General features: G+C 40.0%; 1 protein-coding gene across 1 annotated transcript in view; it reads left to right on the top strand.

Annotated features, from left to right (window-relative positions):
* znf385d (zinc finger protein 385D) overlaps nucleotides 1-14645 on the top strand; it is a gene marked incomplete at its 5' end in the record, with an annotated part of 127914 nt that extends 113269 nt beyond the window's left edge. Inside the window, 3 exons of the mRNA XM_083894509.1 lie at nucleotides 3988-4169; nucleotides 8727-8828; nucleotides 14159-14645. Of these exons, the coding sequence (XP_083750635.1) occupies nucleotides 3988-4169; nucleotides 8727-8828; nucleotides 14159-14404 (530 nt within the window). The 3' untranslated portion in view covers nucleotides 14405-14645. The remainder of the gene's footprint in view (nucleotides 1-3987; nucleotides 4170-8726; nucleotides 8829-14158) is intronic.
* Between the last annotated feature and the right edge of the window lie 2028 nt (nucleotides 14646-16673).

Below are 16673 nucleotides of genomic sequence, written 5' to 3'. Positions count from 1 at the left end.
CACAAATAAATCTCCCATGACACACCCAACCCAATCTTTGGGTGTGTTGATGAGGTTACGTTATACAAAACGTATGGAGACAAACAGATTGCTTTAGTTTTTTAGAGGATTTTCTTGGGATTCCTTACTTGGGAGACCATCGACAAAACAAACTATCTGATTTTCAATGTTTTAATCTCGAGAAAGCACAGACGAGACGATCCAGTCAAGACTGAGGGCCATACACTTGGCATTTAATCAAACCATTTCAGGGATTTGGGATCTCACAGAAACTCACATCGTGATTAAACATGATTTCAGACATGGAGGTGGACTGTAGGCATCGTCAGTTAATAGCTGTTTATCCATTTCTCAGTCAACTCGCTCTCATTGGTTATTTACGGGGTTCTGTTCACTCCCCCCAATCACTGTTCAGTCGTATTTGAAATCAGGAAGTCTGTGATGTCCAATGCAATAAAAAAATTCTGTTGAATTTGGCCAGATAATCTGTTTCAAATCAGCCTAAAATTGGATTGGACACCCAAGATTGTCAGAAAAGCACAGGTGCATTGTTATTCTTGTGCAGATCTTCCGCTCACACAGTAGCAGAAATAACATGAAATCAAAAAACAAAGGATTGACAAAATGTAGAAAGGTTCAGCCTTAAAGTACTATATTAAAAATAGAGAGATTCACATTGTTAATGATTTGGAACAAGAAAGAAAATGCCCTGTGGGCAGCATCATTATTATAATCCTTTATAATTTAAGAACACAAGTCTTACCAATTTGCCTTGAAAGTTTCAAGAATAAAATCATGTGTGTGAATTATGTGAATGTGAGTCACACTCTTGCTCCTGCATTGCCCTCATTATGATGAATTAGAAAGAATTCCTTCACTCACAACCTTCACGTGTCCTTGTGCACATGCAGGCGACGACAGAACGGAGTGCTTGTTTGATTCCAAAGTCCATAAATTGGCAGCCTGTGTGTCTAAAACACCAGGAGGGTTGTATTTGTTGAGTGCCAGTTTAGTGTCATTTATCATCTCCGCCGTCTCTAAATAATGCCGTCCTTTGGGTCAGGCGTATTTTCTGTGCACGCAAATATCAATCAATCAATCGGTCATCAATCACGTTGTGTGAGTTTAATCTACTTGGATATTTTCACCATCAATTAATCAGTCGACTGTTTTTGGATTCATGAAACTCAGTTGTTTAGTCCATTAAATATCAGAAAATTGTGGAAAATGTCAGTTATTTTGTTCAGAAAATATGTAATATCATAGAGAAGCAAAAGCATAAGGAAATATTTAGAAGAAGCTTTAAAACTTGAATTAAAATTAATGTATTTTACATAAATTGTTCAGCCATATTTCAGGAAATTTGGTGAACCCAACTATGAATGAATGTCCAGGAAAAGCAGCTAAAACCCACCGTGCTGTGACTTTGCTATAACTGGCTCATTAATGTGTGAGTATGGGTCACTGGTTCCATCTTTGAATATTCGGTGTAGTGATTATCTTTCCCCTGAAACTCTGTCGTTAATTATGTGTAGCCTTGTAAGCTAATTTAATGTATATGTCCTGTAAGTGTAGAATTTATTTTCCATACTCTTCTGAGTTAAATGTCTGAATAAATTTTTATTCCAGTGTTAATATTGACAGCAAATATAATAGTCTAATGATAAAATAAGTTTTAGTCAACTAAATATAATATTATACATATATTATATATAATATTTCTAAATCGAATGTTGGTATCATTTAAATGTTTCTCTTAATATGTTATTATTATTAAGGTTTGAATATACAACTGTTTTGACAGTGAAACATTACTATTTGCTGAAATATGTTCCACCAGAAACTGAATTTGAATCATTTATATTTGAATTTGTATTGTTTAATTTGAATTATTGCATTGAAAAACTGAATCTGAATAGTATCATTTGAAATTGAATTTTTCAAATTCAACACTTCATATACCTTCGCATTCAGTTCTCACAATTCAAATTCAGTTCTCAAAATTCAGATTCAAATTACTGTGACAGACATCCGGGTAGTTCAAGGATGAAGGAAGAACAATCGAGTGCAGATACAGTAGAATCGCCTTGGTTTTTCGCCAGAACACAGCAGCAGAGAAAACAAATAAAAACCTGAAATAAATATTTTTCTGTGTCCCAGAACGCGGTTTTAAGATCATTTGAGGCAAGAAATTAGTCAATAATGTGGTTTGTGTATTAAGATGGGATGTATTTATAGTTTGGCAGCGACTTTGTAGGAGGTGATCAGATCCGTCTGTGGACGCTCAGTGCCCACAGTGGCCGGCACAGAGTAGCATGAGGCTTAGCACAGCCACCCGCCATTCAAAAAGTACAACACTGAAGTTACGCTGCTGTTCCAATAGAAGAGACGTGTTGTGGGATGTGCCTTAACTCTAATGTGTAACCCAGACAGCTTTGGGACACGGCGAGTGTGTGAGTGAGTGCGTGCGCGCAGCCAAGGTGAGGCGCTAGCCCGTGAGCGGAAGTCGGGTTTTTGTTTACATGTGTGAATGAATAGTTGAGACGGCGACCGGAGCAGATATTGAGAGTGTTGAATGTTACTGTGCAATCAGCTAATAAAGCCGAATTCTCCTCAGCAAAAACGGCCTGTCATGTGTGTGCCATCAGGAGATAAAGCAGGAAAAGGTTAACAGAAGAATTAATTAGTAATGTGTTCGTCTTGATTTCAACCTACAAGAGCTGCCACGAATGGCTTCATTAACCACTGACTGTAGCTCTATCCTACCGCTAAGTTTCACTTTATGTTACTATGTTTACTTGACTGGATTTGTTTAGGTGCTACTGGTTAGCAGATGAGAGGCCGACAAACTCAGATCTATCCGGCTGCTTCAGCTAAGGTAACTTAAATGTAGGCTAACGTTAACTTAGCAATGAGAGATGAGATGAGATTCAAGTAAACAAACCCAGTCAAGTAAACAAACGTGAAGTGAAACTTACCGGTAGGATAGAGCTACAGCCAGTGGTTAAGGAAGCCGTTCGTGGCAGCTGTTATCAACGCCAAGCCGGCAGATCCTGTAACTGCGCTCGATTGTTCTTCCTTCATCCTTGAACTACCCGGATGGCTGTCACAACAATTTGAATCTGAATTTTGAGAACTGAATTTGAATTGTGAGAACTGAATGCGAAGATATATGAAGTGTTGAATTTGAAAAATTCAATTTCAAATTATACTATTCAGATTCAGTTTTTCAATGTAATAATTCAAATTAAACAATACAAATTCAAATTATGTGATTCAAATTCAGTTTTTTAATGCAATTATTCAAGTTTAGCAATTCCAATTCAAATATAAATGATTCAAATTCATTTTTCTGGTGGCACATATTTCAGCGCATACATTACACTTGGACTAGTTATCGAGAGCAGGTCAATTGGTATTTTCCTATTTAATATCCAAAATCAGCAGCATTTGGTGGTTTGTTTTAGTTTGAACTACATTGTTGAACTACATTCAACAATTACAATTTAATTGTTGAATGTTGAACAGTTCACACAATGGACAAGCACTAGGCGTCACTCAAACAGGCGCGACCATCTGCCTAGACAGGTTGGGGAGAAAGAGGTAGAGACAGAAGAAAGAGGCCAGGAGTAACAGCACATCAACAGCCGAGCTGATAAAATAGTGCTAATGTGTGTCTTTACTGAACCGTTGCCGGGATTTCTGAATGACTTTCCTCCCAATGACGCCTCCATATGTCGTCTTTCTATGCCCTCATTTCTGCTGAGATTAGTCTGATTGATTCTCGTCCCACTTCTTAATAATTGACAAAAGTGTCAGTGGATTCCGTTTAGTTTTTGTCTTAAAGTCTTGTTTTTGTCCGTGATCTTCATAGCTTTCGTCATTGAAGTTAAAACACTACATCATTGGAGAATAATTCTTCATGCTGACCTCTTTCTGTCCACGGCAGCATCTGTAAACTCTAATCCCCTTGTTTTGAACCCGCAGGTACGAAGCACAAGACGATGCTGGAGGCCAGGAGCGGCGTGGGCTCCATCAAGTCCTTCCCTCGGCCGGGAGTCAAAAGCAAATTGGTCCCGGTGACAAAGTCATCGACGGGCCTGCAGAACAAAACGTTTCACTGTGAGACGTGCGACGTGCACGTCAACTCGGAGACTCAGCTAAAACAGGTGAGACGGGCGGGGAAACCACATGATGGATGTAATTGCTGTTTCATTAGGTTTTGTGCACACAGTGCTTATTAAACTGCAAACAAATTCACATGAAATAAATAAATGCATTAAAACGAGTCGCTGAAGTCTGATCGGGACCATGGTTGATAATTGTTTTAGTTTAAAAATGCAAATAGTATAATTGAAATGTAATGAGATTTTAACTGTCTAGCTCCTGCTAACTAGGCTAACTGCACAACTTTTACTCTGGGTTTACAACAGTGGCAAAGTTAAGACTCAAACTTATAAATTATGCAATTTTTCTAATACCTCTTTGACTTGAGTTAACAGCGAGGGTGAATTTGTTCAGCTGGATCCACTAGCCATAATTATCCGAGCTTGTGCTAGCTAACTACAGACATCAATCCTGTAATACTTATTTGTCCACCATAGTTAAATTATTGGGTGAACAGTAGATTTGTTTAAATTAAATTGCAGTTTCGTTCGAAACAAGTCCAAATGGCTAAGAAAATAATGCTAGGTTACTTCACTGTTGGAAAGCTAGTCAGCAGGATCTTACATATGTCCTTCATATTGTTCTGAAGAAAAACTGAGGCTAAAGCTAACAGCTAAAGGCCCTGACCAAATAGAGAGCCTCACTATCACGCAGAATATTTGTCTAAATTAGCTTGAAATGTCACTACAGCCAAATGAAAGGCTATGAAAATAATGCTAGGTTACAAAGATATTCTAAGTAAGCTAGTTTACATCACAAACTAGCATGTACTAACATATTTACTAGATAACTGATCAAATTGATGAAAATAATGCTAGTTAGCGAGACAAGCTAGCAACATAGGCTTAAAAGAAACCTTTAAATATCGCTCTGATTTTGAAATTTAGCAAATGAAACCTCTAAACTGCTATAATCGGTGAGTGAATATTGTTAGGGAGCTGGTGTTTAATACAGTGTTGGATGTTTATTCCTGAAATTAGCTGGATGATTGTATCAGTTTTGGGGGATTTTTTTTTGCGTTTTAATTCTTTGGCTCTAAACCTGTTCACGCACCATACGCTGTGATTTTTTGGGTGAAATCAGGACAAAGTAGGAAAAACTCATTTACATGCTCCATAAACCCACACATGCAGCTTCTCCCCCCTACGCAAAACCTGGAACATCTGAAGTGGATCAGTCATCTCAAGCTGCTGCATTAATAGTTCTTGTAATATTTTAGTGACGCCCTGTTTCAGGAGAGAGCTCATATTTTTTTACTGTGTGCATGTCGGAATTTCATTGCCTTCCTTTCATTTAAAAAAAAAAAAAAAAAAACCTTGGATAATTAACGCAGTATTGTGGGTAATGATGTTTCTCTTTCGTCCTGCTCTTTTGTCTCGCGCCTTACACTTGAAATTCAATGAAAGCGACTTTGAGTGCGGTCACTACATAGTCCGGCAATCAGGTTTTGAGTTTACGCAACAAAAAACAAATGTTTACGCGATGTTTTAGGAAATAAGGTCAGCGTGAAATTCGAGATGTGATGTTTATACCTCAGTGTGTATTTAGCGGTTGATTCTGAGGCCACGGCACAAATCTCCTTTTCTTGCAGCTACTGATCATCTTGTCACGGGGGGTGAATTTCATCATAAAAAAACACTGAGCTAACCTTGAAATTTCTCACTAACCCCACCCTTCTCCCCAAATAACTCTATAAATATGAATTTTTCATGCAGGGACTTTTACAGAGTACTTCAGAACAGCAGCCTTTCTCTTTGAAAGAAATCCACCATGACGAATTCCACTTACAGCTTGAAACCAGAGGAAACGTATGATTGTTCAATAAAGAACATCTTTTTTTCTTTCCTTGACGTGTACTCACACTGCATTATTTATTGGCTGAAGGTAACAGAGTGTATTTGAATGTCATAACAGATTCTTACATTTTATTTACACTATTTCAGTATACCATCTGTTGCTTCTATTCCAGATTACATTAATGATGTTATATTTCCCCCCAACATTTAAACACAACACTGCATTTATCAAAGGGAACATATTGTTTAGTAAACACCGGCTATAATGAAACCTTTAAACTTCTTTTTTCGCCTTCAGACATGAGGAGTATTTTTAGTCGTGCTCTTTCCCAGCCTCGGCGGTCAGGTTCTCACCACAGCAAACCATAAGCTATCTAACCTGAAATGGCATCTCGCCTCCGAGCCAGCGCTTACTGGCATCTGTGAAGCATTGCAGTCGGTCTTTAATATTTTAAAACAACAACAGCACGAGAGAAGGGTAAAAAAACACCAATAATTTTCAGTGTTTTGTTTATGTAGTCCTGCCTCTCGCCTGAATGAAGCAATATCTCAGACAGACGTCGATAAAACTGTTTTTTTTTTATATATCCACGGAGCCAAAGGGCCCAAAAACTTTTATGTTGGTAACCTCTGTTAGTGCCAGTTTCTTGTCATAATAAGTGATGGTTGTTTTTTTGTGGTTACTCCCAAGTGGGTTAATTAGGCCACTGATTTACGACAAGTTCCATGTGTAATCAATGCTATCACTTTTGCAGAATTGTTGAATGCAATGCTCTTATTGCACAATATTGACAGTAGGGCTGTGAAGGGTGAATATCCCAACATACGAGATATATAGGGATATAAAGCTGCATACAGGTTGTTTCTCTGGACTAAAATAACACGTATATTGTTTATGATCTGTATTACATGCTAAATATACAGCTCTTACCTTTTATCTATTATTACTTGCTTTTTATTTTTAAATGAGGGATATTTACATGTGTACACATTTTGCTTTAAAGTTAAAATCATGTTAAGTGACATTTTTTTAAGTATTCCATATATTTTTAGTCAAAATAAATATTCGTTCAACCACTGAAACAATTTATTTCTGTTCAGGAATGCAAGATAGTTGACATATTAATCAAGAAATAATAATGTGCTTTACTGTTTTATTGTAAAACAGTACAATTTAAAAATTCATGGTTAACGATAATACTTTTATTTATCATATATCTCTACATACTGGTGTATTGACCATTAAAAAAAACTACATAAAAACATATTTTGATAATTAGCAATGCTGTTTTGGGGTTGCTGAAAGGGTTGCTGGTATCCCCATTGTTCTAAATTGACCCCCATCAAGTTGAACATTTTGGTTTGGTTTGTTGTTTTTTTGTGTTTCCATTAGGAATAGTACTAAAATAACCAGCCCCTACCATGAAGGGTTCCATTTTTTGGCACCCTTCACTTGCCGTAAAGTGGTACACAGTATTAGATGACCTGCTTTTGTCTGTTTTGCTCCTCTCATGCTTTTGTATCTTTGTACGTTTTTATTTTTCTTTGTTCTGGGATTATTTTTTACTAGTGACAGCCTCTTAATTTGGATTTTAATCTGCCCTCTCCCGTGGGTTGTCCTGCATTTGGGTCGAAAACATCACAACCCTAACATTTTTGCTTTTCTTTTCCTTTTCATTTCGTTTCCTGCCTCTGTGATTGTCTCCTGTGGTGTGTTTCACCTGTGTTCAATCACACTGAAGAACCCTCGGGTATTTATTCTGCCTGCTCTCGCTTGTCCTTCTCAGTTCAGCCCTTCAGTTTCCTCTTGATGTTCATCAGTTTTGCTGCTGCCGCCTTTTGTTCCTGAGTTTGGCTTGTACCTTCTCAGTTTCTCTGTGTCTCCTCAACCTGCTACACAGGACTTTTTATTTTTCTCCCTTCATTAAACTTCCCCTGTACCCGCCTGCATTTACAAAATTCATGCACTTTGACAACACTCAGCCGATGTTGCACCACACATAATGGTAAATTCAATTTCTTTGTCTCAGAAGCTACAACTGCCCATCACCCTATACATGCCCAACACAGAATAACAGGTCCTTTTGTATATTGTATATTGTATATTGTATATTGTGTATTGTGTATTGTGTATTGTGTATTGTGTATTGTGTCTAGCCTAAACTGACAAAATATCCACAGGGAGTCGGCTCCCCGATACCTACAGTAGACAAAGAGAGGGGGGGGGGAAACACCGCCTGGAAAGGAAGACTTTGTCTATTGGAGGAATGTGAAAGGGGAGTTGCCAGGTATAAATGTGGAGGGCTCACAATGCTCTGGGTCTTTTCTCCAGCTAGGATCCCTCCTGTGAAGATTGACCTTTTCCTTGCAACGAAAATAAAAAACCTTGTCGGCCAGCAGAAGTTCTCTATTTCATTCTTCATCAGCAGCAGTGAATTTCCACAACATTGCTCAACTTTAGCCTTAATAAATATAGAAAATAAGCTGCGTGCAGTCTCCAGACCATTAGCTGTCTCCGTGCAGCTGCTGCCCACCCATGGCGGCATGGCTGTCTTTGTGTTTACGCTGGAAACAACGCGGGCAGTGCCTCGTCTCGGGCCGCAGTCGTTTGACTTTGACAAGTGTTGATTCTCTGCATGTACAAGTCACAGGTTTGACAGAACTGGAGAAAGATCTGTTACGTCCTGTTTACTGAAAGTGCACATGCATGTCAGAGCTCTAAAACCACACTGATGCATTTCTGTTTTTTTTTCTTTTTTTTAGCACATCAGCAGTCGGCGTCATAAAGACCGAGCGGCAGGGAAACCTGCAAAACCCAAATACAGCCCTTACAGTAAGCCGCCGAAAGGCCAGATCAAACAACCGGTGAGTCAGCGAACGCCTCAGTCGTCTTATCAGCAACATAAGTCCTGGTGTTGACAATCAAATAGCAGTTCTGAAGGTGTTTGAGGACACAGACGTGATGACACATGTGACGCTGTTAGGTTCTGAGGCATTTTTAGACCCTGTTGAGACTTTGGTATTTAGATCCGACATTGAGGACAAATCTGTCCTCAAATCCAATCAAAAGTTTAAGGACGCATGAGAGATTAGAGACCAACACCTCAGATGATGAAGTTTCAATGTAGTTTCAACTGTTTTATGCTAATCTATGGGTGCCCGAATAGGCAAGCAAAAAAGAAAAATAAGCGAATTTTCTGAAGTTTCTTTCCCTCGTTATAAGAGAAAAATAAACATAGAAAATATAAGATTCAGATTTTAAAAATTTAACCTGTCTCTCAGGAGATTTGTTTTTGTATTAGTGATTCTGGCCATTGGGGGTGCCGCACCACCCTACAAGTGAATATTTTGAAGCAAAACCCCCAGAAAGAAAAAAAAACATTAAAATCTTCCATAATAATCAGATCTTACACATATAATATAATAATAATTAATAATTAATACTGAAATCTTATTTCATGTCACAGCAGTGTGAGTAGAGCTTCGATTCGGACACATCTGTGTTGTCTCATTTTAATCTCGAGAACAGACATGATGATCAGTGTGTATTAAAATAAAGAGTGGGTAAACCAGTAGATAGGTGCGAACAGTCGTACTTAGTATACGTAGTATACCAGGTGTGTGGAAATGATTCCCTTCATCAAACCATGACGAACTACCTGTTCTTTTTCTACTGCTATTACTAAATTATTAAAAGCCTAATATGGAATACTTCAGTGCCACTGGTGGCCGCAGTTGAGCACGTGTTTCGGACCCAAAGAAAAAGAAGCCAAAGACGGAAGAAAAGCTAGTACATTATTATAGATGATAGAAGGGTTACCTCTGAAGTCTCTGAAGTTTCCAATTTGATTTGGACGTTTTCTCTGGCATTAATCTCTCTGAGGCAATATGAGCCAAAGAACGACCTCTTTTCAACTATAATCTGTGATAGCAGAGCAGTTCATCTACCTTCCAATCTACCTTGTCTGAAGAACATCAAAAACATCCAGACTCAACCAGGACAGAAAAATACAACATTCTGTACTTGAATACTGTAATATTTGGCTTAGTGACGACTATACAAGCCTGTGAGGGGCAGTGTTATAATGGTATGTCCTAAATATAGTCACAGACCACGTTTTCTGGCCGTATTCCAAGATGCCAATTCCCAAATTCATTGGATTTATATAGTACAAGAATGGCTCGGGGAGCATGACTCATCATTTTCACACACATTCACTCCAGACCTTAACTTCACTGTGAACATGGCGAGGACTCAACACAGCAACGATCTGTCTTCATCACAAACACGATATATTAGTGAAGAGTTGATGCAATCCTGGATTGAAATAAACGACTTGACACGGCATGAGCTTATCGGAGCGTTGCCGCGGCGATTGCTACAGTAATTTCTGAGATAATGTGTGTACGCTGTCATGCAGAATAGGACGCATTAATGCTAATTTGATAATGTAGCTCAATCTCGGTCACCGGTGTGATGAGGAAATTATGAAATAGTGAATGTTTTGGCAGCAGCCTCGTACCATGTGGCCTTGTTAGGGTTCTCTGTCCATGTCTCCTGGACATAACCATTATAGAATTTAAAGAGGGTTCTCATAAAAGTGTCAGTGCTGTGGACTAATGGACTTGCTTTCCCTCTCACTGTTGCAACACTCCAGAAAAAGTCCAACCCGATATGTGCTGAGAACAATTATGGACAAACCGCTGGCAGAAATTGTACTCCCCTCCACTAAAGCACTATAGGTTCTGCTCTTTAAGTCGCATTCAATCTCGCTGATGGCACCTAATTCACTTAGATGTCCACTTCCCCTGGATCCTATTACAAATGGAAGAAAAAAAAACCCTGTGGCAGAGAGAACGCTGCGATTTAATTTGAAAAAACTTGATATTTTATTGACAAAAATCACATGGATAAAGACACAGACGCGGGTCAAATAGCGTTTAGAGGTGGCTGTAAATGTCAGTTTGAACTAATTCTGAGCAGCGCCGAGTGTGATGTGCCTCTGGGCAGTTTTCATCACGCTGTCGATCAGAGCGGTCAAAACAAAGAATTAAGACAAGCGTCGTGAAATGACTGCACATTCTTCGCTGATTAACAAAATACTGGATATGATTCAGGATCATTTTTTATTTGATACTTAAATGAAAACAGGTGCAGCTCTGTGTCCTTAATTGAACTTCTGTAAATTCTCTAGTGACACAAAAACAGGCGGCTGATCATATATCATTTTTAGTGAACATTACAAGTGAAAAACAAGAATTGTGTAATGACTGCCCCCTGGTGGCACTTATAAATGACATCACTAGGTCTGTATGTTGTCGGACTGTGACTATAAAATGTGTTTTTCCATTTGAAATTGGGGGTGGAGCGATTAAAAACTTAAAGAAAGTGCTTGCCACATGGTCCAGCAGAGGGCAGTGTGAGCACAGCTTGGGTTTGAATCAACTTTGAATGACCTCAGAAAAACAATACAGGGATGCTACATTGTTTTGGAGATTCTAAGGACAAAGTATGAGACTAGAAGAATATCATTATTATTATTGTTATTTTAATATTTGGAGAATAGTCGTGATTATTATTCAAGCAAAATATCAGATTACCAGCTGCAAAACCTGCGTCAAGATGAGCAAAGAATCTCATTATATTAAGACTTTATTCTCAAGACTTTATTAGCTCGCCCTCTCCCTCGCCTCACGAACCTCATCTGCTGACACGGAGAAAGACGACGAGGACGACATTTGACCGGCTGAGGATACCGTAGCGCTCAGGGAAGGGAGGGGGTGAGCGGAAGAGCAGTTCTTTGTTGTAAATTTCAGCCTCTCCTCTAGATGGCACTATAAACTACTTACTTCACCTCTAATATTACGACTTTATTCTATTCAAAAAATTTTCCCGTATTATTACACCATTATTTTTATCAAATTATTACTTTTTTCTCGTAGTATGACTTCTTTTTAATATTCTGACTTTACTTTTGAAATATTCTCTTCAGTTTGTATTATACCCTAATACTCTGTCGTAACAAAGCCATTTTTTGTGATAAGAGTTAGGCTAAGGGTTCTAAGTGGCAACCAGAAGTGTCGTAAAGCAAAAGTCGTAACAGGAATTACCCGCACTTTCGCACCTGTGTAGAACAAATTGTGTGTCTGGTACAAAAGTAATGTCGGGTATTATCTAAGTGTCTTAGAAGGAGTAGCAAGTGTGTTAGAACAACACTTTTATAGTGTCAAATATTGATGATTTCCTCGTTCCACAATGATCCCAATAATGGAAACTGACCACCAGCAACTTTACATGAATTCTTGATTTGTGACTTTTGAAATTATCATATTTTTGAGTGATGTATAGACCAATGTGGGAAAGATAAAGGAAATCGTGACTTCCCATCCTTTCAGAAAAGAGCATTCATCATCAGACACACACACTGTTTGCTGTGACGGAGTGTCAGGAGTTACCAGCGAGGGGGGGAAACGACTTTTCATGAAACCCATCATTGACTGAGTTAACGGCGAGGAGCTTCTTTGACGAGTGTAGAGTAAAGAATGTTTCCCACAGGGTCACGATGCCCGAGTTGGGTGATTGATAAGCCGTGACAGCGGCTGTCGGCCCGCTGCTGCGAGACGGCAGCTTTTCCATTACTGATACAGGAGATTAAGCTGGATAACTTCAGTGACCTTTTCACCCGATTAGGCTGGTGTTAGAGGTTATATGTTGCTTCTTTCCCTGTGATTCGTTTTTCTTTTACACACTGAAAATGCACCTGACTTCACTCTTCGGCGATCGTGTGCATCAAAATTTGACTTTGACAAGTCAAAGTTTCCACTGCAGTAATCTGACTAACCAGATGTTTGATAGATCAATTACACTGTTGATTAAAATCTGTCTGCTACGGAAAGACACCGTCACATGCAGAGCTACAAGGGTTCAATGAAGCTGATCAAATCATCAATCCATCACTAATATTTGGCAGCAAGTTTTTGTTTATGGAAGAATTATTTTTGTTCCAGTTAAAGCAGCAATTTCTTTTTGCTTAATTTTCTTGGATGACAACACTTTCAGCACTTTAGCAGACTCATGGATACGGGTTCACTGATTCAGTGATTTCCACGCTTTATTGTCTATGTCAGTGTTTCCCTGATCCTGGTCCTGGTTTCCAGGTTTTCCTATGTAAACAGCCACACACTGCATTCTGGTTTTGTTGGGTTTCGGAATACGAGGCGTCATTTTTGGCCACGGCTCATTAGCGTTTGTTAAAATCAAGCTACTTTATGCCAATTGGAGGTGTCCAAAGGCAACTGGCCGCCTCTAGAAACTATGGATTTTTGATCGAAACTAACTTTTTTTTTTAATGACAAAAAGCAGCATGGGCGTGGCTTATTCCATCCCAAAATTCTAGTCAGAAACACAGTTATCAGTGAATCATTTTGTCACAAAAAGGGAAACTTTCCAAGCTGGCTTGAAATCTGGCAGCCTACAATTGAACGTTCCTCCAAATCAGGCACATCTGGGGTTTTGGCAGTTGCAGGAGGCGGGTGTAGGCCTCTCGGTGGGATTCCATTGGTTCCCTGAGGGAGAGTATCTGTCAATCTATGGGACACCATGACACTGTGAAGCTAGTAAGCATAGACATCCCTCTGGTCAAAAATCAAGGGGAAAATGCCCATGTACCATCACTGACACGGAAACGATGAATTGGCTTTACCACTTGGCTTAAATATGGGTTGTTTTGAGTAATTATTGTTATTTTATGGACCAAAGATAACAATAATATCAATAATGATATGTTTAAAGCAGAACTATGCTTTAAACTACCCTAATTTAACAGCTTCATAGTGATAGTTAAATGTCTTGATGCGGGGAGATTACTACAGTCTGTTAGCGGAAAACCAGCCTTACGATATAAGGGCCGCCTACCTGGAGTCCTCAGAGTCAGGAGGTCTCGCACTGCATCAAAATCATGGCAGTGATAGCGTTATTTTAGACGTTCATCGTGGTCGAGCCGAAGAAAAAGAAGCAGAGAAAACCATTGTTGGGGAAAAGCGAGGAGAGGAAATAAATATGTACTCCAAAACTGCAGGGGGAGCTCTGTAGAGAACCATAACATTTCAAATCATGCGCAGTTACTATATAATATATGTTTATAATGTTGATTTTGATGAAGTTTAACTTAATGTATTTTTCTCCGTTATTTCAGCAGATAAACCTGACGTTGGGTAAGGAGCGTCAGTGTCAGCCTCTGAGCGCTCAGATCATCCCGGCTCACCTGGCCGCAGTCGCAGCGGCCCTCAGCAACTCTTTCGCACACCGCACGAACCCCACCACGAACGTCGCCCCGACTCCCGCCCTCTTCCAGACACAGTCCCTCCCTGCGGCGCTGCTCCGCCCGGCGCCCGGGCCTGTCAGGACCTCCCACCCACAGGTCCTATTCGCCCCTTATTGACCTGTGTGGGTGTGGGTGGAGCTGCTCCACCATCCATCAAGGACCAAACAAACAAACAAAAAAAAAACAGGCCAAGGAGTCACGTTGGCAGCACCCGCGCTTCTTCTATGCATCTGGGATGCTGAAACATCGTCACGCAAGATTTTCACCTGTTCTCATGTGGATTATCCTGCATTCAAAGCTAAACCACAGCAACGTATCGTGATGGATTTACTCCACCAGTCCAACTGAAAAACCTGGACGCGTACATGTTTTTTTTCCTGTGCCATCCTGCTGCTCAGAACCCAGAGTTGGACCGTCATCATACCGCAATAATGTATAAGACTAATCCTGTGAACTATGCAGTGTCATTATTTCAAGATGTGAGGAGCAGTTTGAACTGAAAATACCGTAGGGACATGCTTTTTGTGAGCAGATTGTATATAATGCAGTGTTTCCATCATGGTACGCTTCAGTTTGGTACATTTTGGAATGGTAAAGACCTGGGTCAGGCTTGCGTTACGACGAGAACAGTTCCCTTACTTGGTAGCTAGCCTTCCAAGTAGGGTGTCATGGGTGGATCCAGTCCAGCACCATACCATTTTACTCTGGTACCCCAAGGGAAGGGTGCCAAAGAATGGAACATTTGGGGCTGGTTATTTTTGGTCCTATTCCAAATGGAAACGGAAAAAGATCTGTACCGTACTGTACCAAACCGAACCGTTCCACTTGGTGGATACACGGCTAAAAAGTGGTCGTAGTCTTCTGGTTGCAAAAAGAACTCCCAATTTGAAGATTCATGATTCACAATTTGACCGATGCTGTCAGTTTTTGAAATCGGACGTTCAGTCGCCATCATTGTATGATACTTTCTGTCTTTTCGTACATAATGGTCTATTATTTATCTAAAAGTGAATATAATTTACAAAACTCTAAAAAAATTTGAAGAAGAGCAAAAACTCCCAATTGAGACGATTAACTCCTCAGGAAAATGTTTGACGTTATGATATCATAAGTCAAGTAAGAAAAAGCAAATTTTTCCAACAGGTTTCCTTGCAAATGGAGTCACCTCATCCCCTGCTGGCAAACCAGAAGACTGCTTCCATTTTTATGTATGGTCGATATTGTTGTAAAGCTACAGTGCCGGCACTAAGATCATTGCTTTGGTGGAGGATTAGCGTCGCTCATGAACTACGACCACCTTTACACCTGGCATTACAATGTGTTTTCTGTGACCAGTCAGCGCTTCACCACATGTGTTTAGACGTTAGGACCACATCCAGAAGTGGTTTGGCAGATCGGATAACAATCCGTCCTTGGGTGTCTTTACACTAGTATTACCAAATGGTCAGGCGCTATCTGATTATAATCCTGAGTAGTTGTTGTTGTGGGTGAAGCAGAGACACATCAGAGACTTGTTGGGACCACCTCCCAAAGTGGTTTGGCAGATTGGATAACAATTCTTGGGTGTCTTTACACCTGTACTTACAAGTGATCAGGCACTATCCAATTGCAATCCAAGTAGTTGTTGTGGGTGAAGCATTAGAGACTCATTGGGACCAACTCCTGAAGTGGTTTGGTAGATCAGATTTACACTTGTACTTACAAGTGTTTTTACACTTCTTGGGACCACCTCCCATTGTGGTTTGGCAGATCGGATAACAATCCGTCCTTGGGTGTCTTTACACCACTATTACCAAATAGTCAGGCGCTATCCGATTACAATCTGAGTTGTTGTTTTGGGTGAAGCGGAGATGCATTCGAGACTCATTGGGACCAACTCCTGAAGTGGTTTGCCAGATCGGATAACAATTCTTGGGTGTCTTTACACCTGTACTTACAAGTGGTCAGGCACAAGCCGAGTACTTGTTGTGGGTAAAACGAAGACACATCAGAGACTCGTTGGGACCACCTCCCATTTTGGTTTGGCAGTTGGATAACAATCCGTACTTTGGGTGTCTTTACACCAGTACTACCAAATGGTCAGGCGCTATCCAATTACAATCCAAGTAGCTGTTGTGGGGGAGACACATCAGAGCCTCGTTGGGACCACCTCCTGAAGTGCTGTGGCAGATCGGATAACAATCCGTCCGTGGGTGTCTTTACACCTGTACTTAGTGATCAGGCGCTATCCAATTCCAATCTGATCACAGAAAACACATTTTAATGCTACTTGTAAAGGCGTCAAAGAGGCTGCCACTGATGATAAGAGCGAGACCCTCCTCTCTTCCTGTTTGCACTTTAAGCCCATCTTTCCCTCTGTTGATGTCCTCATTCGATGGCTAGACCG

Source organism: Microchirus variegatus (genome assembly GCF_963457635.1).
Source record: "Microchirus variegatus genome assembly, chromosome: 1".
NCBI lineage: Eukaryota > Metazoa > Chordata > Actinopteri > Pleuronectiformes > Soleidae > Microchirus > Microchirus variegatus.
Note: the sequence above shows the minus strand (reverse complement) of the source record. Positions and strands in the feature narration are given on the sequence as shown.